Here is a 26,270-nt window from a genome sequence, read left to right on the forward strand (position 1 = left end):
GTCCCTGATAGGGAATGTAGATTGTGAGCCCCTATCAGTATGTCTTTGGAGTGTGGGAGGAGAATGAAGAACACAGAGAACACCCACACAAACATGGGGAGAACATGCAAAATCCTTGTAGATGTTGTCCTTGGTGGGATTTGGACCCAGGGCTAGTTGATATTAAACAGATGAAAACATGTAAAGAAGGACTTTATAAATATTCATTTATACCCAAAACTTCATAGTCTTTAAAGTTGAAGGTAGACATAAGTCCATCGAGTTCATCTTATAACCTAACATGTTGATCAAGAGGAAGGCAAAACCCTCACTGGGTAGGTGTTAAATGCTCCATATTAGAGGAAAAATTCCTGTCCGACTCCACATATGGCAATTAGACTAGTTCTCTGCATCAACGTCCCATCACAGAATGTAGTGCCCATTAGCTGTAATATTATATTTTTCAAAGAATAACATCCAGGCCCTCCTTGTATTTTTTTAGTGAATCAGCCATTACCACATTATGTGGCAGAGAGTTCCATAGATTCACAGCTCTTACCGTAAAGAATCCATAGTCTCGCTGATCTTATAGTAAAGAATCCATAGGTTCAATGCTCTTACAGTAAAGAATCCATAGTCTCACTGCTCTTACAGTAAAGAATCCATAGTCTCACTGCTCTTACAGTAAATAATCCATAGTCTCACTGCTCTTATAGTAAAGAATCCATAGGTTCACTGCTCTTACAGTAAAGAATCCATAGTCTCACTGCTCTTACAGTAAAGAATCCATAGTCTCGCTGCTCTTATAGTAAAGAATCCATAGGTTCACTGCTCTTACAGTAAAGAATCCATAGTCTCACTGCTCTTACAGTAAAGAATCCATAGTCTCGCTGCTCTTATAGTAAAGAATCCATAGGTTCACTGCTCTTACAGTAAAAAAAATCCATAGTCTGCTCTTATAGTAAAGAATCTGCGTCTGTGATTATGATTAAAGCTTCTTTCCTCTATAAATAGAGGATGCCGCCTTGTCAGCATTGTAGGCCTAAGTGTAAAAATACATTTAGAAAGATCTCTATAAGGTTCCATCATAATCTGAACACAGGAGATTAGAGGTGGTTGGAGACTGTACAAAATGGCATTAAGGGTCACATGCGGCCCCCAGGATGCAGGTTGTGCACCTCCAGTCTACAGTATATTATTCTTCACCCATCCAATGCTTGTTTCATTGAATTGATACATTTCAAAGAATGAAAAATAAATGAAAAACATCTAAATGTGAGGCTGATAATTTGCCTTTATTTCCCTCCCTGTATGTGGGAGAACCGAGATGCAAAAACAGGTCTGTCCAAGGATGAGCGTCTGTCCTTAGACATCTTCGCGAGTGAGATATTAGTTTAGAAGGGTAATGAGTCTAATGACAAAAGTTTTTGACGTAGAGCTATTAACCAGTAGGTTGTTAGAGAATGATCCGATTTACATACTCCATAAACGATCTATTATTTTTATGTATTCTAAGAGTCTGCAAGTGAGCAGCACCTTTGGTTCTCCAATACAAGCTGAAGATGCTGATGGGGATACCCTCTACTATGAGCTAATTGCTGAAGATAAGGTAAGTGGACGAGAAATATTTGCTATTCCTGTGCTTTGCTTCTTTTGCATTTCATTTTTAGCAGTATTCCATTTTCATGATGTTTAAGGATTCTCTCGCACTTGCGTATTAAAAAATCGGTTCTTTTCTCAATCATAAGAGTGAGATGATTTTTTCACACTTGTCATCTGTGTGCAATCTGTTTTTTTTACTCAGCAGCTTTTAGTCTTTTACAGGACCATTTACAGTTTCCTATGCTACAGAATTGTAATGTATCTATAAAATCGAATGTCACTCTGATGATCTGTATGGCATCCAATTTCTTTTCTGCCTTCCATACTACAGGTCCTGAGTTTGAGTTTTGGCTGTGACAAGTTAAAAAGTAGTCTGAGGATTAATTAAATACTTAAGGCAACCAGTGAAAACACATAGATGTCCCCACCCCTGAGGAGCTGTGAGAATACATGGGAGTGTCCTGTGTAATACAGGACTGTAAATAAATAGCAGTGTGCCTGGAAAGACAGTATACTAGCACAGATCAGCTCCCTGTGAACACAGGCCCTCTTTCCTGACTGCTTCATCTGATGTGTGCTGTTTTTCGATGTGTGTGCAGATTTCAATTGGATAAGTACCTGTTACGACGCAGCATTTTATTCTAATTAACCAGATGGATATTTTCAGTAAGCCAGGAGGAATGGACAGTTATCTATATGTAGACTTTTGAATTTATATGTTTCATTCCTGTTGTTCAAGAAAACACAGACTTTTGTTCATATAAGCCTGTAATATTGACTTGTAAGTTGTCAATTTGTTGTAACATATTGTGCTGTTATCCTGGATGACTAGAGATGTGGGATAATTGAACAATGATATTTGCTGATATGTTGATTACACATTGTCCAGGCTAGCTAGTTTGTTGACTTGCAAAACAGAGGAGGAAAAACTAAGCAAATAGATTACATAATCAAACAATGTGAGTAGATCTCGTCACCATTCTTCCCCTATACCTGTGAATGCTGGATTGAAGGACAGTTGTTAACTATAAAAAGGATGTATACCTCCAAACAGCCAAGAGATCCACAGATCCAAAGAACCAGAGACACTTTACAAGACAGCAGCCAAGACATCACGTCTCTATCATGAGGGACACAGATTTAACATTGTACAGGATGCCAACCCCGGCTGAAAGAATACAGATCTGCTCCATTGACCATCACTGAACCATGGATATGTTTGGGGTAGACAGGATTTGGACCCACTGGTCACCTGAGCCTCATGGATACATTTGGGAAAGCCACGAATGGGACCCACCAGTCACCTAGCTCCATGGAGATGTTCGGAGAACCCTCCGGTCACCTGGCCTTGTACCTCAATGGACTGTCATTCCTAAGCCTGTCATTACCTCCTCTCTATGCGTGCCACAGGTGGGGTAGTCAGACCTGGAAGCTTTGAAATAATAGCTGCTCTTATCCCCTCGAGTTAGTGGAAGGGTCAGACTCAGTAATTTGCACCATTTTGAGTATTTTGTTGGGACTGTTGTATGTTTTATTTTCCTGCTTTTGTGGTTCAATAAAGTATTGCCACAGTGTTTTACCCTCACCCTTGTTGTTTGAGTAGAATTGCGCCCATGATAAAAGGAGAGCAGGCGGTCGGTGGGATGATCCCTGGTCCATGCGGTTTCGGCTAGTGGACTAGGGCACCCATTGACCCCCGTGTCTCCACAGTACCCTACTGGGCAAGTATGACACATGTGCCACAGAGCATATGAGCCATAAGTTGCTAACCTGTGTGCTCAAAAAACAATAAAATGATATCTAATTAGCAGTAATTGATATGCCAGCACGAAAGTGCATCAACGTCCTCCACATGTACATCCAGTAGCGTTACTATGCAGGGAAAGTCTGAAGAAGCTGCAATGCATAAAGGGAACCTGTCAAAAGATTTTTGCTACCCCATCTGAGAGCAGCATATTGTAAGGGTAGAGATCCTGATTCCAGTGATGTGTCATTTACTGGGCTTACTTGATGGAATTGCAGTTTTATCTGCGGCAGAACTACCAGTTCTCTGAATGCTGAGCTCTGTATAAACCCACCCACACCACTGATTGGCAGCTTTCTGTGAACACTGCATATGAAGAAAGCTGCCAATCAGTAATGTGGGCGGGGCTATACCGAATGCATGATTATGGAGGACTACATGACAGCAGTTATACTAGTTCTCTAGTGATAATCCTTTGCCAATAAAACTGTGAGGTTAACAAAACTTCAGCAAGCAGCCCAGGAAGTGAAACATCACTGGAATCAGGGTCCCTATCTCTACATTATGCTGCTCTCAGAGTAGATGTTAACAACCTAGTGACAGATTCCTTTCACCAGCATTTTGGCCCCCTTTTTAAAGAAGTGGTGGACCTACTACATAGAATTGTAGTTGAGGCATATCCTGGCACCCATTATTTTAGTAGCAAAACCTTTGAGCAGAAAAATTATTATTATTATTACTGTATTACTATTTTCCTTTTACTAACTATGTTTTTTCTCCTTGATAATAGGACACTGCTGATTATTTTAGACTGTCCTCTGTAACCTATCCACTGTTAGCAGTGAACAAACCTCTGGATTATGACCTCCACCCCCACGTACGACTCAATCTTACTGCACGGGTAAGTTGATTTCTTCATTAATACAGTCAGCCACAGTCTTTGTACAGTGGCCAGGTGGTACTATTAAAGAAGTTGTCCACTACATTGGAGTCTTAAGTACTATTCCATACTAGTCTTTTGTTTATTAAACTAATTTTTATTTCTCTCTTTTTTGGGTATATTTTTACTGAACACGTCATCATCTGTTTTTTGTCTAGGACACTGAATTTCCAGGAGATAATCCCAGTTTCACAGCCACAACGTCAATAATTATTGATATCATTGATGCAGATGATAAACCGCCTTTCTTCCAGCCTTGCAGAATAATTGGGAAAAAAGTTTGCATTAGTGATGGATACACAACCAGTGTGAACCGCTCAGAAGCTATAGTAAGTGTGCGGATCATACAAGGAGGTTTTTCTGATTCTTGTTCTCTGAACTTCGGATGAACACTGCTAAACTTTCTGAAATATGTTTGCTTACATATATGGACGCAGCAGCTGAAATACAAGCTATATACTTTATTGTGTGACCATGATTTTTGTAAAATGAAGATATTATTAAAGCCAAGTGATATTCAATACATGCTAACAATCCAATTATTTGGAGAATGTGAGAGACATTTATCTCATTTCATCAGTTTCCTGATCACTGACTATTTTATCTGGTGAGACAAGAGCATAAATACATGGCGCAGGGGTCTATGCTCTCGTGTAGCCTCTTGAATACATGTGGCACAGGGTTTTATATCAAAAGAGCATGTAGTTTATGGAACATTATAAGTTTTACAGCTCCAAAATGAAAATAACTTTCTTCAGTATCAATGGATAACATAAAAAGTCCTTTTCTTCGGGCAGAATATAGCAGCTTCAACAACCTTGATATTTCCAGCAGCAGCTCACACTTATATTAAATGTGTTCACCAATCACCTCTTTTCAGAACAGACTATCCGGCAGCTCTGCCTTTCTCCAGTCTCAACCCACTTCACACTGCTAAGCTAACCCAGCTGCTGTTATTAGGCCTGTATGTCCAGAACTGGATCTCAGGATAGACTTGTTTCTACCCCATAGATTCTTCTGGTTACTCAAAAAACTTTGACACCACTTCTATCTTCCTCTTCACCAGAGCACATTGCTCCATTAGTTTTGCCAGAAGCTCCAGCGTGAACTCAACTTAGGAACCAGAGTTTCTTCTTCTGTATCTTGTGATAGTGAGATAAAGGCTCGGGAGGAGCAGAGACGTCACAATAAGCATTGAATACATTAATTATTATTTGTGGTCTTGCCAATAAAATCCTGTTCATTATCAAGAATCCTGAATTGGAGAGTGCTGTTTTCCTAGAGAACTCTAAATCCACGTGCACACATTGAGTATTTGGTGAGTTTTTTACCTCAGTATTTGTAAGGCAAAACCAGGAGTGGGTGATAAAACAGAAGTGGTGACGGGTTTCTATTATACTTTTCCTCTGATTGTTTCACTCCAGGTTTTGGCTTACAGATACTGGTGTAACATAACTGCCCAAATACTGAACGTGTGCACATGGCCTAATACGAATGTCCATAGACATTAATAGCTGAGTCTGATAAGCAAAACGGGTGAGAATTGGACCTGCCCATAGTCTCATGGACTGGAGACACCGATCTGTTTTTGACAGATGGCGGTATCGGTGAAAGTACTCCAAGAAAAAAAATGGACAGCTCTAGGACGTGTCACACAGATGTGTGAATGTAGTAATAATCAGATACTTTCTATTTGGGCGTAGAATCTGTTTTAAGATACTTTCCAGTAACCTGAGGTAAAATTTAGCCGGGTAATGTAAATACTAGGGATTCCTAAATTGTCTGTACTTTACGAGTCACAGTAGAGTTTTCATTACTGACTCCTCTACGTTTTCAAAGTGGGTGATGTGCCGCATGGCGGCAGGCCGACAATGACAGCAGTGACATGGACGTGCAGTGGTTGCTATGCAACCATAGTCTGTGTGATAAGATAAATTATGCAAATGGCTGCGACTTTGCTCCATGATTGACTCACTTGATACACTTTAGGCTGACACCAGTGTAAAATGTGCGTCAACTAAACGGCAATAAACCAAACAGCATCATTAATGTCACGTTGTGTCAGACTGAACCTTACACTTTATACCATTTAGTCATATTATCATAGTCAATAGCAATGCCATCCGGGTGACATTCTTATATGGCGGATGCTCCTCTTTACAACCATTGGACGGGCTCTACGAGACTTGATAATGGGGTTCTTATCTCCAGGAGTGACCTAGGGAAATCAGAACAGTGCAGGAGAAGCAATGCAAGAGGCCCAGCGGCTTACTCGTATGGATCAGGGGTGGATATATCGGAGCAGGGAAATAAGGGGCCCAGTACTCCCTCTAAAGCAAGTGGTGCATTATGTGTTATTGGACTGCCAAGGGCCCGTATATTGTTCTTGCACAGGGCCCTTCTCCTGTCTAAGTCAGCTCCTGGCATGGATGACGGGTATTGCAGCTGAGTCCCAATCAATTCAATGGAAAATTGCTTTCACCAGGACAATACTTTAGTAGAAATAATTAGAATGTCAACAGATGATTACATAAAAAAATCTCTGTAATAGGAATAATCATACAGTAATATTTTTATTTTAGACACAGCCCCTAGAGTTGATCCCTGGTCCTCTATATGCTATCGATGGAGATTATGGCATTAATGACCCTATTTCCTACACTATCATCAGTGGTAAGTATAAAATATTAATGCCACTAATGAGCATGTAGACCTCCGGCTCAGGTAGTAGGTGTTGAGCAATGCCGAATTTCGGCCTCTTCATTCCTTTGCTCGCATAAAGTTACTGCTTATGATAATACACTTTCCATTTAAAAATATATACTCGACTGAGCTGAGCGTCCATGTTTTGAGTGCAGTCAGTCTGCCATATAAATCGGACTAAAATCTGCCCACAATGCACGGACTGGCCGACGGCTCTCCCGGGTCGAGGGTGACAGCTGCACATATTTCTATGCAGCTATTACGCTCGGCTCACAAGAGCCGCCGGCCAGTCCGTGCTTTGCGGGCAGATTTCGCTCCAATTTATAGAGCCGTGTGACTGCACCCTTTCATGTACAGTAGACGGACGATACACCTGTAGGTTGCCTTTATCTGATAATTGCTGTATCTCAAGTATCTGCCCATGACAGCATTTTCTGTATGCACTTTGGCCATGTTTAGCTCCGTCATAAAAAAACAGAGAAAGATTTACTAACCCTGTCTAATTTCCTTATATACTTAGGACACAATTAAGTTAGGAGTTTTCACCTATTTTCTGGCTGAAAACTACTTGAAAAATTGCAAAAATTCAATGCAAATTGAAGTTGCACAAAAATGTTGTGGACTTTTGGTATTTTTTTCACGCCAGCCTCAGTTTGCCCCACTAAAGGTGTGATGGCGCGCGGCAAAGCCTGCCCAACAAATTCATTATTTATGCCAGAAAAGTGGTTTAAATGATGACAGAAATGTTCGTCAGTCCCTGGCTGGTGCATATTTCTTGAATTGGCGTACGGCAGTGGAAAGATGCACCGGATGTATTGAAGAGGAATTCTTGATGAATTCTTCTCATCATGCTGCAGAGCTTCTTTCATGTGACTGGTAGATGTCATTTATCCATAGTTACTCATTGACCATTTGATTCATAGTGTGATCTATTACCAAAATCTTTCTTCTTCTTCGTCTTCTTCTTGCTTAGGGAACGGTAACAATATATTTGATATTGGTGTTGCAAATGGAAACATAACAATGAACAAGCCAGTAGACACGTTGGGAACAATCCTGCTGCAAATTATGGTAGGTACCAAGCTCACGCTGAGCTGCAGGTAGAAATAGGAAGCCGTTCCAGAAAGAAAGGAAATATAGCAAGTGACGTGTTAGGGAAGACTCAAATGGCTGTATAACTCAGACGTGGATCGCAATGCAATGCTCGGACTTGCCAGTGACAGTCCAAACATTGCGTTGCGATCCTCATCCGAGATACACCGCCGTCTGACTCTTTTCTTAGAATGTGTTCATGAAATCATGGAAAATTCTGCTCCAATCTTGCGCTCTATGAAACTAACATATAAACTAGACCTAAGTGGCATCCAATGGTCATCTCATCTGATCGCTGCAGGCTGTAGTCACAATTTGTCCATTGTAACGTAATGTCCCACAATACTGATTGATGATGGCCATGTGATTTTACGTCACTATGTAACATGGTGTGGGGCGGTAGCCGTGTGCGAGGTACTCATCCCACACACCCGACACGTTACGTGAAGGTGGGGGCCCTGGTTGGGTGTGTGGACTTGTGCTTTGCGAGCGCTACGTTTTTGCAGGTTGCATGTTACCAATGACTTTGGTTGGCCATGATCAGATGTTAGATATTTAAATGAGGGAGACCACCAGTCAAAAATAAACTTTTCACTTCTCGATAATTTGGTAGGGATTATATGCTGTAGATAGCGGGTACATCACATTATGAATATTTCCTTCACAACATGGAGCATTTTTCACACATAGTTCCAATTCCTTTTCCGTCAATTATTCATTCTCTATCTCCACTGTTTCACTTTCCTTCACCACACCCATCTCAGTGCTCCAGTACAGTGAGCAAGGTCCTATCCTCAACCCACGGGTCTGCATCTTTTTTTCCCCCAAGAGAACAATGTTGCCGGTATGGCCGGTACTTACTTTCTCTATTCCTGACGTCTTGGAAATCCCATTTGGATCACTCTCTTCATCTCACGTACTCTGTTCTATCTCCACACGTTACCTCTCAGAGTTATAAACTCTGGGCTGTACTGTTAGGCATTCTCTCCCGGGTCCGTCTCCATTTGATCACTCTGTCCTTCTGTCTGCTTTCCTTTTTACTCCGGTTCACGCTAACCACCGTCTCACCCATGTCACTGCTCACTCTCCAGACCTTAGGTCTACTTCAGACACACACTGGACTCTATCTGACATCCTGACAGGAAACTGTCTCTGTCCCTTCACCATAGTCCCTCCCACTCTGGGCTAGTCCCAATCTTTAACTTTAGCTCTCATCGGGAAACACAGTACCAAAACTATTAATTCATGTCACAGTTTTCATTATACAATACAACAATACACATGTTGTTCAAGATGTAACGTGGGCAGTTTGTTCATCTACTTGCAACTATGCATGAAACAGCACCAACACCTTATGAAATTCAATGGGTTTAATCTAAAATTATACCATAGCTTTAGCAAAAAGGCATCCAAAAATCACATATTTTTCTAATGCAGCTAGGAAAAATGAAATAAACTGAACATGAGATTCTTAGTTTAACATTTTGATCAGACCATGTATTTGTATACAGCTACGGCATAATTCATGGTCTGTCCCCTGTTTTTTTGTTTTACTTGTATCAGCACTCCTCCAATTTGGCCAAAGCCTTTTCAATAAGCAGTAGTATGCAAGAGGAGATCTGACTATTTTTGCTCTTAGCTCACAGTCTCAGAACATGTTGATGGTGAATTTTCCCTACAAGGCTTTGCACTTAGCTTAAACTATTGGTTTGGGCTGGCAAACTCTCGAAAACAAATATGGCTCAGAATAATGGTTGCGTGCACTGAGCAAAAAGCAAAATACAAAGTACTAGCTTGGCCCGTGCAAAATTTTCGCACATTGATTGTAGGGGACGCAGGCAATTTCTGAAAAAGCAAGCTGGTCAAATGTAAATGTATTTCATGAGCTGATGGACACAGACAGGTATTTATATATGTAGATTGGTAATACAATAAATTGGTTTGCTAATTAGAGGCCAAAAATGTTTTCCGGTTGAGGTGCCATCTGCAGGTCATTGTGTCTTTCTGCAGGTTTATGAAAATGAATGTTTAAACTGTATTTAGTGATCAAATCGTGGATGTGTGGTTTGTTTAGCTGTATTCTTGCTGAAGGGAACAAGTTTACCTTTCACATGGTGTATCATGTGTGTGTGTGGGGCGAAGTAATCAGCGAAAAAGCAGTGCATGTTAACAAATGTGTTGGTTGTGTGCTTTGGGGTACTATGGTGCCACCTGCAGGTCATTTTTCCTTACTGATGCAGATAGTGAACTTTGATAATTAATTTGGATAAGCAGACAGTAAAATTAGATTTAGGATTGAGTTCACATTGGTGTAAGGTTTAAAGGCTGTTACTTTTTCTTCAGGCTTACCAGACTAATGATGAGTTAAAATATTCCACCACCACGGTCCAGATAGAAGTAAAGGAAAAAAATTATTTCCCACCAAGATTTCAAAAGTCCAATTACGCAGGAACCATCCCTTCAAATATGGAAATTAGAAGCTTTGTCCGTGATTCTAGTGACCAGACGAAACAACTTCATGTATTTGCTGTTGATGAAGATTTTCCAGATGTATGTATCTGCCAGTAGATAGAATAATAAGACACCTTCCCGTATCTGCTATACTGTGACAACTCAATGTAATGCTATACTATTTTCATGCCACTACAAATCTACAGAACATTACTGATGTGTCTAATCTACTTTTACCATCATACATTTTATAATTTGACATTTTATAGATCTGTGATAAAATTGTGGTCATAAATAGGTAAAGAGTTTACTATTTATTCCATGCTGTTTACCAATTAACCTGTGCAATTTGTAGTTTTTCCTAAGCGCTGTTCATTTATGAAAATGGCCCCAACACAAAATTTTAAACAAAAATAGTGTCTATAACCCTGTTTTTCACACCCAAGAAGGAATACAGATCCCATAAACACAGACTGCGGCAGTATCGGACTGGGGTGCCAAGGGCCCACCAGTAACATTGACTTTGAGGGGCCCACTTTTCACCTGCATACAAATATTACTCTCCCCTTATTCACAAATGTACCTATATCTCTAAATAATAATAAGCTAGGTAGTTTGGTTAATTAGTGATGAGATGCTTTTTTTTTTTCGGTACAGAGTAAATCAAGTGAATTATGCCTAGTACTATCCATATAGTGGGGTTGGGGGCCCAGATCTGCACAGGGGCCCACCGGGGGATTCCCCTGTTACCCTGTGGGCCAGTCCGAGCCTGGACTGCAGACCAAATCCATTTAACAAATTCAGATCCATTTAACAAAAACAGACTCGTTTAAGAAATACAGACCCACAGACCAGACCCATTTAGCAAATGCAGACCCCAGACCATACCAATTTAAGAAATACAGACCCCACACCAGACGCCTTTAAGAAATACAGACCCCCACTACAGCTGCTTTTAACAAATACAGTTCCCAAGCTAAGCCATTTTAACAAACACTGACCTCAAACCGGACACGTTTAACAAATACTGACTCTAGGCCAGTCTACTTTAACAAATACAGACCAAACCCATTTACCAAATACAGACTCCAGACCAGACCATTTTACCAAGTAGAGTCCAGACCAGACCCTTTAAAAAAGACAGACTCTATACTAGACCCGTTTAATAAATACAGATCCCAGACCAGACCCGTTCAAGAAATAAAGTCCACAGATCAGACCCAGTTAACAAATACAGACCCCAGACCAGATTCCTAAAAAAACATACCCCGGAACAACCCTCTTAAAAAAAATACTGACCCCAAATCTAACCCCCTATTCAGACCCCAGACCAGACCCCCTAAATAAATACTAGCCTGAATGGCAGCATAAATAAAGTCTCCTAAATAAATCCCTGACATAAACTATTACAGACGTCAGAACAGATGCTTAACGGGGTTGTCTGGTCTAAATTGATAAATCTGCAGTCACTTTGTGTGGGCTTCAAGGATTTGCCGGTTTTTGAGCTGGCACCGGCGGAGATGTATGCATTATGCATAATCCAGGCCAGAACCTGACTAGTAGGCGTATTGAGCAAGACCGCTCCCCATCTAGTGACACGGCCATCCTGTGGCCATCTAGTAGGTGTGGCCTTGCTCAAAACTGTTAGGAGAGAGGCCGTGCCCACTAGACAGGTTCTGGGGGGGGAGTATGTATAACTCATACATACCCTACGGTTCCGGCTTGGAAACCAGATTGACTGCAGACTTATCAATTTAGTCCAGACAACCCTTTTAATATAAACCCCGTCTAAACCTTTCCCCTTTTATAGATACCAGACCCACTTGATGCAGACACTAGACTGACCCCTTAATTTCAAAAATAATACTTTTTTTTATTTCTTTGCACGGTAATAAGTAATTATCAGGTGTCAAATATATTACATAACATTTAAAAAAATCTTTGTTTTTCAGGGATTAAATCTAGCTGTCACTTACAAGATAGAAAACAGCAATGATTTTATGATCCTTCGTGATGGATATATTCTAACTAACACTGTATTCGCCTCTCCTGGCACCGCTGTCTTTGTAGTAAGTTATACGTTAATAAGATGCTGCCTTTGTCTGTACATAGTGATTCAAGTATATTGTGCCAAGTACTGCTCATAGAAGAGGGTGGTGGCCCACCGGAGGATTCTCCTGTTCCCCTGTTGGCCAGTCCAAGCCTGGATCATGTTACTAGCAAATCAGATAATTTCCCTCAGTATTACAGGGACACAGGGAGATAGGAAGATTCTCTTTTCTGGTATGTACTCTGAATCTGAAGGGCAAAGTGACCCGTTTCACCATTTGTCTACTTGTCAGTCAATAGATTTTAATGGGTGTATGGATTTACCTGTGTTCCTCTTAAATTCACCAGAAGAGATTCACAAACATGATGAATTAATTCACCAATGTATCCCATTGGGAAATGAATCAACAAAATGCAAATCAGGTAAACTATTTCCTTACCTTCAGTAAGGAATTGGAACTTTATTTCACACTGTATTAAGATGTCCTTATGTACTGTGGAGCTCTGATAAAGGAGAAAGATGCAGCTGCTTCTAAAGGTGTAATAATTAAGAGGAGCACATAGCTGCTTATAAAGGGTTAATCTGCAAAAAAAAAAAGGAATTGGCTGCCTTTAAAGGGTCAATCTGAGTTTCTCAGTCTTATACTATAACTAAAGTGAACTTTTCAGCTGAATCAGGATGCCCAAACTACAGGCAGCATGAGTCAGACAGTGGCTTTGGTTTTGCAACAGTGAATGTTTTACTGTGAAACACCGCAGTTGTTTCAGAGAAATCATACTTTTAAAGGCCAACCAGGGACAATGGCCCTGATTCAGGAAGGTGTTTATTTTTTAGTGGAAAACAACTTCAAATTTCACAAAATTGCCTTGGAAGTTGCATAAAATTTTGAGACTTTTGGCGTTTTCACACCAGTCTTTGCCAACTATATCAATTTTGACACAACGTAACTCAAGTAAGAGGCAGCGGTAAGTCAGCCACACATATTTCCCTAGTGTTTCCCTGCTGAGCAGTCCCAACCATCACCAGCACAGTGGTACATTACAGCTGAGAATCAGGAAGTCTTTCTGAGCTGTCAAAATAGTGAGACAGCAGAAAGCCTCAACTTCAGCTACTGTTGGGTGACTACTGAGACTGTGTGGCTGACTTACTGCTGCCTCTAACTTCATGTTGAATGTTTTAACTTAATATAAGATGGATTTTTGGGTATAATAATGTTACAATAATGGTATATATACTATATTTCTGCTTTCTGCTGACATTCGTTCTTATGTTAAAAAGCATATCTAAATGTAAACTTTTTTTTGGAAGGGGGAGACCTTTGTAGAAATAAGCACAGCAGACTATGCACTTGTAAAAAAGTCCCCCTAGTGTGGTGTGAACAGACATTTCGTTTGGCATAGAAGTCTACGGGATTTGTTTTGTTGCAGCCCTGCATTAAAGATAGCTTTGTCTTTCTAAAAGGTTAATGCCACTGATAGTACGTCATCCGAAAGCACCACAACCACAGTAACAATTGAGATCACCAACGGTAAGTGATTAGCATTGTCTTATGTGGGGTTGCACAAAGTTATTGAAATATAGTATAAAGTGTTCATTCAGTGGCCACATTATTAGGTACATATGTAATCTGGCTCATTATTGAAACACTCCATGGTGCGAAGAACGTTACCCACAAAATATGGGTGCCATGCATGTCCCCTATGGGCTCTGCACAAAGTATGACGCAGTGTATCCGGTCTGGCTGGGGTGTCCTTTTAAACATCTAAGATCTAGTAAGTATTAATAAGTTAATTATGCGACAGAAACTTATTATATTGAACGGGTTATCCAATGGATAAAAATAATTTTGCAAAACAAAAATAAATGAAGTACCGTAATACTCAACCTCACCGATCCCTTTCTGCTGCAATTATGATGCCTACCTGATCCCCGCTGGTCTCTGTCCCCTGGTCCTTTTTCGGCACACTAGAAATGGACGTAAAAGTAGTGTCAAAGTAGTGGACAACCTTTTTAAAATGGAACCTAGTCAATTGACACTACTCAATTGACTTGGTTTCATTTTAAAGAGGTTGTCCACTACTTTAACATTGATGACTGATCCTAAGGAGAGGTCATCATTAGAATTGAGCGAATATATTCGGATTCGGTCACCAAATCTGAATTTGCCATATTCGTGCCATATTGATACCCTTTTAGTGCCGAATTTATGTTTGACGACCCTTTCTGAACATATTCGGTCATTTCTACTCCCATTGACGCCAATGACGTTCGACTGTGTTCGACAAATATTGCAAAAACAATATTCACTGCCGATCTTTAGTGATCATCAATGTCTGATTGGTGGCGGTGCGACATCCGGCACCCACGACGATCAGCTGTTCTTGGTGTCGGAGGCTGCCATAAGTGCTCAGTTACGGTGCACCCCCACCGATCAGGCATTGGTGACCCTGAGCTATCCTCATCAATGCTAAAGTAGTAGACAACCTCTTTAATATTGTTAGCATGATTTTGATAGGTTTCCTAAACATGGGAGGGATTGACAAACATTGACAACAAGGGGGCCTTGTGCAGGATGTTTTTTTGGGACTTCCTTAATTAATGTCCAGTGTGCATGACTCACACATACCGTATATACACACATGATATATATATATATATATATATATATATACTGTACAAGATCTGCAAATACACACACATGACACACATATACATAGTAATGACATATGCACATTGTACACAAATTAACACATTACACAAATATACACATTACTCAATACGAGGAAAGAACACCAAAAAAAGGCTACCATGTGTGAACATACCTTAAAAAGAGGAGCGAGGCAGTTTCACGTCACAAAGTTTATAACTTAATTAAAGCAACCTTTTAAATTAATTAAATGAAGAAAAAAAACACTTACGCCATTTTTATTTGAACCTTTTTTCAATCAAAATAAGAATATGTTGACTATATTGGGTCGCTTGTTACAATTAGAGGAATAACATACGGTATGTCCATGTCATTTTCTTCAAATGTTTATTGTAAAAAGTATATAAATAAGGGTTTATTAGAATTAGTTTTGTGCCATTACTTTTTAGCAGCTTTATGGGAAAAAATATCTAAGTTTTGCTTTTCAAGGTTTTTTATTACCCATAAAGTAGAAGCATATAGACATGTGCTGGTATATAATGATGTATCTCTATGTACCAGTACAATATGCCAGTAAAGAAGAAGAATGTCATTTAGATCTTTAGGCAGAGCAAGTCTCATACACTTAACTGTGTATTGTGTGTCTCACTGCTAGAATTTTAAGTTTGAATCCCACATACATACCTGCTACAAGAAAATTAATTAAATATTTAAAAGTATCTAGTTAACATGGTCAGATGCCACGAAGGACCCTCTATACACAGGTAGATAAATTCAGATGCATCAGCACATGTTGGAATCGTAGGACCCTGTGCAGCTGAAATGGCTGTACGTGTAGCATGATTACCCCTAGATGGTTAAAGTGTGGCCCAAATGCCCAACATCAATGGAAAACCATGTAATATGCAATCATAATTGCATGCCTCCTAATGAATTTGGTGTATCTCTGCTCTGACTGTACACCAAAAATGAGCTTACTGGCATACATTATAGTAAAGCTCAAGGCCAAAATGTTGAGGCTTTCTTACATCAGATGACTGATTGGGATGATTAATTATTTTGTGCTTCTGAAAATGGAAGTTATAATATGTAAGCTGAATTTCAAATTATGTTGACGATCTAAAGTACAATAACTTTAATGATGTTCTGATGATAGTTACATGGCAATATCTATTTTGTGTACAGCACTCCCAACTACCACCACAACTGGTACCAATACACGGACAACAGCAAGCACCACTCCTGGGACAGGTACCACTACAACTACAACTCCCAACACTCGGACAACTACAAGCACCACTCCTGGGACAGGTACCACTACAACTACAACTCCCAACACTCGGACAACTACAAGCACCACCCCTGGGACAGGTACCACTACAACTACAACTCCTTCTACTGGAACAACTACAAGCACTACTCCTGGGACAGGTACCACTACAACTCCCAACACTCGAACAACTACAAGTACCACTCCTGGGACTGGTACCACTACAACTACAATGCCCAACACTCGGACAACCACAAGCACCACTCCTGGGACAGGTACCACTACAACTACAACTCCTTCTACTGGAACAACTAAAAGCACTTCTCCTGGGACAGGTACCACTACAACTACAACTCCCAGTACTCGGACAACCACGAGCATCACTCCTGGGACAGGTACTATTACAACTACAACTCCAAACACTCGAACAACTACAAGCACAACTCCTGGCACAGGTACCACTACAGCTACCACTCCAAACATGCTGACAGCTACAAGCACCACTCCTGGCACAGGTACCACTACAACTACAACTACAAACACTCGGACAGCTACAAGCACCACCCCTGGCACAGGTACCACTACAACTACTACTCCAAACACTCGGACAACTACAAGCATCACTCCTGGCACAGGTACCACGACAACTACAACTCCAAATACTGCGACAACTACAAGAACCACTCCTGGCACAGGTACCACAACAACTACAACACCGAATACTCAGACTACAAAACGTACCATTACTGGAACTGGTATTACTAAATCTCATGCCACAACAGAGAAAAGCACAGGTGCAAGGAGTATTACCACTGGTAATGGCATCACTGCAGTATCTGGGCCAGGCAGTACAACTAAAAATACAACGCCAGGTATTACCAGAACCACCACAACAGATTATATTACTGCAAATAGCATTACACATTTACACATTCTTCTATTAGCTCAAGCATCACAAATATTACACCACACACCATATTCCAGCGAACCGCATCATTCCATGTTAATTAGTAGAATGAGGTATTGTCAATGCACGTACAGAAATATTCTTTATTTGTGTAGTGACAACATATTCCTCATCACTGTACAATTAACTTCAGATTTGTATGTATCTCACACAACCTCACCTGTTTGATATATTTCTCATCTTTTTCCCACTCTATCTCTGATTGCCAGTTTATTTTTTCCTGATCTGAGTTCCATAATAGACAGGCACTACGTGCTATAATGTTTCCATTCACTCAGAAGCACCGCACTCTTTCTCCATATCACATTTCTGTCCCTACTTCTAATGGAGAAGCAGATGATTCTATGAGATCACCCCATTTTATTACAAGTCTCAATATTGTGATCAAACACAAACTCACAATTAGAAATGAAACTATACTTTTCAGCCTTTGAGAAGTGAAAGCTATTACAAAATGCCAATATTTTGACATACAGTATGTCCCACTTATTTGTGTAGGACGATCCTCCACGCTTAAGCCATTTAAATCACCCCCAAACAAGTACAAAAATAAAACACAGATCAACAAAATAACTAGTTTCCAGACCAGATCCCTTTAAGGAGTACCTTTCAACAATTTTTTTTTCATGTTGAACTAGACACACGATGTAATGGTGGCTTAAGAAGCCGAATAAAATGTTTAGTGTTTTAATTTTGCCTTTGTGTTGTGGCGATATCAGCAATCAAATTATTTGGCACCTACTGAGATAACTTTTGTTACAGCTAAGTGGGTGTAATCAGTTAGTTTTCAATGGGGACATGTACCTTTTCTCCCTCTATCAGTTGTCCAATCATAAGCAGGCAACAAAACACTGGAGAAAGAAGAACGCCCCCCATCATATCTTAGGTTTCTCAGTGAGTGAGATGTAATGATACAGCTCTGATCTCCAACCAGCATCTCTCCACCATGATTAGAAAGTCCTGGAAGTAGAGCACAGATGGCTAACACCTTTAAGCCGGTACGGGGAGAAGTATGTGCCCCCAGTGAAAACTATGTTATAACACCCGCTAAGTATTTTCAAAAAAATTAACTCATTAGGTGCTAAATACTTTGATTGCTAATATCTCCACAACAGAGAGGCGCAAAAAAAAAAACTTTTATTCAGTTCTGCAGCTACTATTACCTTATGTGTCTATTTCAATGTGAAACATTTGGTGAAAGGCCCTCTTTAACTAATAGAGGACCCAGACTGGACTCCCTAAATTAATGCAGACCCTAGACAAGACCCCTTATTAAATACAGAGTGGGAGACACATCTGGAAAAAAATACAGATCCTGGGTCAGATCTATAAACTAATACAGATACCAGAACAAAACCCGTAAAAAAATACTCTTAGCAAACACAAGCCCAAGACCACACAAATCAATAAAGACTTTGAAACAAACACGTAAATAAATACAGACCTGTGAATGAATACAAACCTAAGATAAGACCCTTTTAATACATATAGACCTCAAATAAGACTCTAAACTAATACAGACACCTGACCAGACCTCCTAAGCATACACAGACCACAGGTTAGTCTTTTCAGAAAACGTCTAAAATTTTTAAAGTAGTTAGCAAGTATGCACGCGAACTTGCTGATTTTCATTGAGTTCAGAGATTTTGAGCAGGTCCAATAACCAATGCAATAGCCAAGTATAGAGGGAAGGAAGTTTCCTGTAAGTAAGGAAATTGCACTTTTACAAGGTATAAACTCTTAATCTCTTTTCATATACTATTGATTTTAAATGGACATGTCAGGACCGTACTATTAAGATTGTATTAGTCAAAGAACAACTATAAAAACCATACTTGTTTTCTAGTAACCCAATGTGTCAGAGCTGAGAAATCAAGCTTTGAAGCCACAAGTAAATGAATGTGATAAAGCATTGGCGGTGTGTCGTACATGGAGTACATCAGCACCACGTCCCCAATACACGTCCATGCTATAGCCCCCGTTACACACGGCGAGATCGCTAGCGACAACAATTTTGTGACACAACAGCGACATCGCTAGCGATCTCGCTAAGTGTGACATGCGGAAATGACCGGCTCCCTGCTGCGATGTCGCTGATCGTGCGCGAACGTTCAGGATCATTTTTTGATCGCTGGCGTCACGCTGACCAGCATGCATCGCTGTGTTTGACGCCCCTTATCAACGACGAGCGATCTCGTTGGCGACTCCGAACTCATATAGATAACGCTGAAGGACGCCGATTCAAAGTCTGAATCGCTATTATAGACAGTGTGTGACACAGTACCAACGATCGCCGTGGTCGTTAGTGACATCGCTGATCGCTGATGCGTCGTTATGAAGATCGGCCTGTATGACTGCTTACTAGCGATGCACAAACGATCTTAGCCAGATCGTATCGTTGTCGGAATCGTTGGTGCGTCGCTACGTGTAACGGTACCCTAATTTGCACACAGAGATTACTCAGTCACGGCACATCTGATTACTACAACACAGCGAGCATTTTTATTGCTTTTCTACAACCTATACAGTCTTATCACTAGTTGATAACTTGTCCTGAAAGGTTCCCTTTTATCAACATTCTTGCTATCTCAGTACTTAATTTTTCTTCTGTTATTGTTTTTCATTCAGAACTTCTATTCTTCATGGACTATCACATTATGATCAAGTTAACTTTTATACCACTTTTTGTTTTACCTTTAGTAAAATTTCCATGTCAGGACTTTTTTTAAGCTCTTTAGATGATAAGTAATGCAGAGCATTTAAAAAAGACCTGTTACCAGGTGAAAAATGGCCAGTTTTTGTTTTTATATGAATCCTGATTCTAGCCTTAATCATCTGTCTTTTTGTTGTTTCAAATTCACAATACGTTTCCAGAAATATGGCCCTATTACCGTATTTACTCGTGTATAAGCCGACCCATGTATACGCCGACCCCCCTAATTTTGCCACAAAAAACTGGGAAAACTTATTGACTCGCGTATAAACCTAGGGTGGAAAATGGAGCAGCTAATGGTAAATTATAAAAATAAAAATAGATACCAATAAAAGTAAAATTAATTGAGACATCAGTAGGTTAAATGTTTTTGAATATCCATATTGAATCAGAAGCCCCAAATAATGCTCCATACAGTTCATGATGGGCCCCATAAGATGCTCCATACAAAATACACCCCATATAATGCTGCAGAAAGGTTAATAATGCCCCATAAAATGCTCCATAGAATAATATGCCCCATATAATGCTCCATAAAGGTTATGGCCCCATAAGATGATCCATAGATTATGCCTCAATAAGATTCCCCATAGATTAGGCCCCATAAAATGCTCCATAGACTATGCCCCCATATGCTGCTCCATAGAATATGCCCCCATATGCTGCTCCATAGATTATGCTCCCATATGCTGCCCCATATAAAATGCCCCCATATGCTACTCCATAGAATATGCCCCCATATGCTGCCCCATAGACTATGCCCCCATATGCTGCCCCATAGGATATGCCCCCTCTGCTGCCCCATAGACTATGCCCCCATATGCTTCCCCATAGGATATGCCCCCATATGCTGACCCATAGGATATGCCCTCATATGCTGCCCCATAGGATATGCCCACATATGCTGCCCCATAGGATATGCCCACATATGCTGCCCCATAGACTATGCCCCCATATGCTGCTCCATAGACTATGCCCCATATGCTGCCCCCATATGCTGCTCCATAGAATATGCCCCCATATGCTGCCCCATAGAATATGCCCCATATGCTGCTCCATAGAATATGCCCCCATATGCTGACCCCATAAGATGCTCCATATATTATGCCCCCATATGCTGCTGCTGCTGCAAAAAAATGCCATACTCACCTCTCCTGCTCAGTACCCGGCACCTGAGATATTCACCTGTCTGGGGTCCATTGCTGCTCAGCACTGTTTGCCTGCTTCCTGTGTCAGTGACTGTTCAGCCAGCAGAGGGCACAGCACATGCTAACCATGTCACTGAGCCACCTGCTGCCTAAACTTCACTGACAGAGGATGCAGCAGACAGCAGTGAGCAGCAATGGATGGATCCCAGACAGGTGAATAACGCTTTACTTACCCTGGCGCAGTCTCTGCAGCCCCACAATCTCCCTTCCTGCCTCCAGCGGTCATGTGGTACCACTCATTACACTCATGAATATGCACATATTCATGAGTTTAATGAGCGGTATCACGTGACCGCTGAAGGCAGGAAGGGAGACCGTGGAGAAGCGGGGGGCTGCAGAGACTGTGTCAGAAGGGGGTAAGTATGATCTCTGACACCCCCGCTCCCCAACCCAAAAACCCCCAGGTATATAACTCGTGTATAAGCTGAGAGGGGGACTTTCAGCCCAAAAAAATGGGCTGAAAATCTCGGCTTATACTCGAGTATATACTGTATTTTAGAGCTAATTTTTAGGCTCCTTACAAGGGTGTGTGGCTCACAAGGTAATTATGCAGAGCAGCCAAATGACATTCCACAGAGGATCCTGTGTACCACATCCCCTTGTAAAGACCATAAAACTCAGCACCAAATAAAAGGCCCATATCTTTGGAACTGTAGAAAGAAAAAAAAAGGCATATATGGATGAGCAGCAGAAATAAAATATGGGGAAAATCTTGCCATTTTTAATCTGGTGAAAAGTTCTCATTACAAAATAAGAAGTGTGGAAATCAATTTTTGTGTGGATAAATGTAATGTTATATATTTAAAGGGCTTGTCTACAACTGGACAACCCCTTTTAAATGCTGAAATAACTCAGATAAAGTAAATAAACCAACACATATACACAGTGTGTATTAGGCTAGTTTCACATTAGCATTTGGCAGGGCTGCGGAGGGCTGCGTACTTCCTCCTTTCTTCCTCCATTAAGCCCCACCCACTGACGCACCTCTTCCATTCAGCTCCGCCTACATTGGCATGCGTCCTGCGTACCTATCTTTAACATTGAGTATGCAGGCCATGCAAACGTATGCGGATGCCTGTGCATGCGTCGTTTTGATGCTGCGCCGAGCTGCGCTGAATGCAATATGTTGTATTTTGTTGCAGTTGGTGCAGCGTCAAAATGCTGAATGGAAGAGGTGCGGCAGTGGGTGGGGCTTAATGAAGGAAGAAAGGAGGAAGTACGCAGCCCTCTGCAGCCCTGCCGGACGCTAGTGTGAAACTAGCCTTACCCACATTCAGTTTGGCACCGTTCTCGCAGGTGCTGTGTCTCTAGTTCTGTCTGATGGAAGGGTGAAGGCTGCAGCAGATCAGCAGTCAATGTCACGGATTGACTGCAGTGGTCAGGTGACATAATTATTGAAGATTGAGAAATGTCATTGCTGAAACAGTGCCAATCAGGGTGCGTTTTTTATTTTTATTTTATCTGGGACTTTAGCATTTAAGAAGGGATGCTGTAGAAGTGGACAACCTCATTAAACTTATGGTGTGATATACTGTAGTAACTTTGCGTATATAATGGAGTGGAGAATAATGAAGCTGACATTGAAACATAGCATCCTGCTGTCAAGTACCGTAATAGTTTGGCATGAGAAAAGACCTTGCTAGACATGAAAACGTAGCTTTATGTGTGTTGTATATGTGCTACTGACATTAAATCTTTCTACATTTTAAACAATTAAAAATAATAATTTATATTGTATATGTTTAATATATGTATATAGATCTGTATACATATATTGAGGTATAGATATATAGCTATATATATCTATATGCATATTCAGTGGGTGAAATAAGTATTGAACATGTCACCAATTTTCTAAATAAATATATTTCTAAAGGTGATATTGACATGAAATTCTCACCAAATGTCGGTAACAACTCATACAATCCACACAGACAATGAAATCAAACCATAGATGTCCATAAATTAAGTTATGCGTAATAATGAAGAATGATACACGAAAAAGTGTTGAACACAATTACAGAAATTTATTTAATACTTCATACATAATAGTTTGTTGGTGATGACAGCTTCAAGACACCTCCTGTATGGAGAAACTAGTTGCATGCATTGCTCAGGTTTGATTTTGGCACTTTCTTCCACACAAAGTCTTCACATCCTGAAGGTCCTGTTGGCTCCTTCTGTGAACTCTGAGCTTTAGTTTGTTCTATACATATTCTATTGGATTCAGGTCCGGTGATTGACTAGGCAATTGTAGCAACTTTTTTTCTTTATCTGAAACCAGAATGTGTGTTTGGTATCATGGTCTTGCTGAAATTTCCATCCTTGTTCATCTGCTGCATTATCATCAAACATGGCAGCAGTTTTTTTGTTAGGAATGTGTTGATACATTTGTCCATTCAACCTTCCTTCAATTATATGAGGTTTGCCAGTGCCATATGCTGAAAAACAACCCCACACCATGATGTTGGAACCTTCACTGTTGTATGGTGCATTAACACAGAATGTATTATGGCATCCAAAGAATTCAATTTTGGTCTCATCTGACCAGACTATATTCTCCCAGTATTTCACAAGCTTGTCTAAATGTTGTTGAGCAAACTTTACACACACTTCCACATGCTATTTGTTCAGCAATGGAGTGTTGTGTAGTGAGAGGGTATACAGGCCATGGAAGTTGAGTACATTACTTATTATTTTCTTTGAAGCAATTGTACCTGCTGATTCCAGGTCTTTCAGCAGGTCTCCACATGTGGTCCTTGACTCTTGGACAACTCTTCTGATAATTCTTTTCACTCCTCTGTCTGAAATGTGCACCTAGTCATTGCCGATTTATGGTGAAATTATGTTCTTTCCACTTCCATATTATCACCCCATTAGCGCTCACTAGAACCTTCAGTAGTTTAGAAATTCTGTCAATGCCATCAGTATAATTTGCAACAATAAGGTAGTGAAGGTATTGAGGCAGCTCACTGGTTTTACCCATCATGAGATGTTTCTGGTGTGGTATCTTGGTAATGAGACATTTTTTTTACAGGCTGTCAGTTTAACCAGATGATATTATTTTTCACTGACAGAACTGCTTTCTAATTACTAGTAGATTGCAGCTGGTGTCAGGACTTTCCGTGGCTTATTGCTCCTCGCTTGATTCATGTGTTCAATACTTTTTTCCAGTGACATTTCTCATCATTACATGTAACTTAATTTATGGACATCTCTGGTTTGATTTTTTTTTGCCTGTGTGGATTTGATGGGTTGAAACCAACATCTTGCTAATATTTCATGTCAACATCACCTTTTTGAAAATATTTTCTTAGAAAATTGGTGACATGTTCAATACTTATTTCACCCGCTGTAGATATATATATATATGTGTATGTTTATATTTATATATAAATATATATAAAACGTATCTATATATGCATATAGATATAAAATATATACATATACTATGTACATATATATATATATATATATGTGTGTGTGTGTATAAATATACAGAATATATATATATATATATATATACAGTGGCATGTAAAAGTTTGGGCACCCCTAGTCAAAATTACTGTTATTGCGAACAGTTAAACAAGTTGAAGATGAAATTATCTAAAAGGCCTAAAGTTAAAGATGACACATTACAGATGATGTTATGTTTGCATTAAGAATTTGTTGAAATTTCATTGAATCCATTCTTCTCTCTACCTGTGAAATGTTCTTTGTGCCATTGGCTGCAACACAACCTCAAAGCATGATTGATCCATTCCCATGCATAATGGTTGTCGAGATGTTCTTTTCCTTAAATTCTGTGCGCTTTTTCTCGACACAGAAATTTAGTCATTGTGCTTAAAGAGTTCTATTTTAACCTCATTAGTTCACAGAACTTGTTTACAAAAAGCATCAGGCTTGTTTACATGTTCTTTTGCATTCTTCTGATGGTGAATTTTATGGTGAGGATGTGAAGCGATGGCCGGGGGACCACCACAATGCAGGGAGACTACGGTACACAAGATGAGGTGCAAACAATGAAGGGTTAATTTATTTACAGGCAAGGAATGCAGTGTTAGGAAAGTGTAAACAAGGGTATACAATGACATAAAACAATTTACAAAAGTGGTATTCTCTAGCTGGGCCGTACAAATGGCACGGTGCACCAACTATTACAGATCAGTGTATTTTGCAAAAGGCAAAAACAACACAATAAAGAACAGTATGCTGCTACTCTAACTCTAGCCTGACTGGCTACTCCAGCCGCACGGCTACCGTGCTCTGTCTATTGCAGCCTATCCTAAGCCCTAAACATGTGCACACACGGGGTTAACACTCACGGTAAAGTTGGTGTCTCAGTTCCTTCCTGGGGTCCCCTGCAGTTCTCTGCAAGATGATGGGACGTCTTCCCTGGAAGCTCTGTGCAATGTGGTCTTGTCCTTGTGTGAAGATTCCAAGTCAGTTCCTTTCTTGTCTTCTCTACGTGGCTTCTGGCAGCAAGGCAGGAAAGCCACCTTTTAATCCCCAGAATAGTTTACAAAGTCACAGTCTCAGGCTAAACGTTCTTTTTTCCTCACAGCTCAGGCAGGCCTGTCTGCTGCCTTCAGAAATCTTTTCTTCTCCACACAGAAAAGCAGCCCCTCCCCTCTGTAGTCAGGCAGATGAAACCAAAACAGCCTTTACAGCAGGGAAGTGCAGAACGTCCCACTGATCTAACCAAGGGGGTGCTGTCTCTTAATGGGGCAGCTTGTCTCTACTGTCCATAGCAATGCCACCCCCTTACAGATGCACAAGAGGTTTTCTGCTACTGTCTCTTCCATTAAGGCGATATTTATGTAGGTGTCTCTGAACAGTAGATTAATTTACCACAACTATATCTATCTGAAGGTCTTTTGCAGTCAAGCGTGGGTTCTGATTTG

General features: G+C 40.4%; 1 protein-coding gene across 8 annotated transcripts in view; it reads left to right on the top strand.

The window, feature by feature from the left end:
* CDHR5 (cadherin related family member 5) overlaps positions 1-26,270 on the top strand; it is a 60,136-nt gene that overhangs the window by 23,247 nt on the left and 10,619 nt on the right. The window contains exons 5-13 of one of the 8 annotated variants that reach the window (XM_073554395.1): positions 1,496-1,588; positions 4,116-4,226; positions 4,424-4,594; positions 6,848-6,938; positions 7,942-8,039; positions 10,404-10,610; positions 12,464-12,580; positions 14,023-14,089; positions 16,394-17,350. In XM_073554395.1, coding sequence (XP_073410496.1) covers positions 1,496-1,588; positions 4,116-4,226; positions 4,424-4,594; positions 6,848-6,938; positions 7,942-8,039; positions 10,404-10,610; positions 12,464-12,580; positions 14,023-14,089; positions 16,394-17,350 — 1,912 coding nt within the window. The remainder of the gene's footprint in view (positions 1-1,495; positions 1,589-4,115; positions 4,227-4,423; positions 4,595-6,847; positions 6,939-7,941; positions 8,040-10,403; positions 10,611-12,463; positions 12,581-14,022; positions 14,090-16,393; positions 17,351-26,270) is intronic. The other 7 variants (XM_073554396.1, XM_073554397.1, XM_073554398.1 and 4 more) reach the window with 7 other exon arrangements.

Source organism: Dendrobates tinctorius, unplaced genomic scaffold (assembly GCF_039654945.1).
Source record: "Dendrobates tinctorius isolate UK_male_01 unplaced genomic scaffold, ASM3965494v1 ptg000211l, whole genome shotgun sequence".
Classification (NCBI taxonomy): Eukaryota; Metazoa; Chordata; class Amphibia; order Anura; family Dendrobatidae; genus Dendrobates; species Dendrobates tinctorius.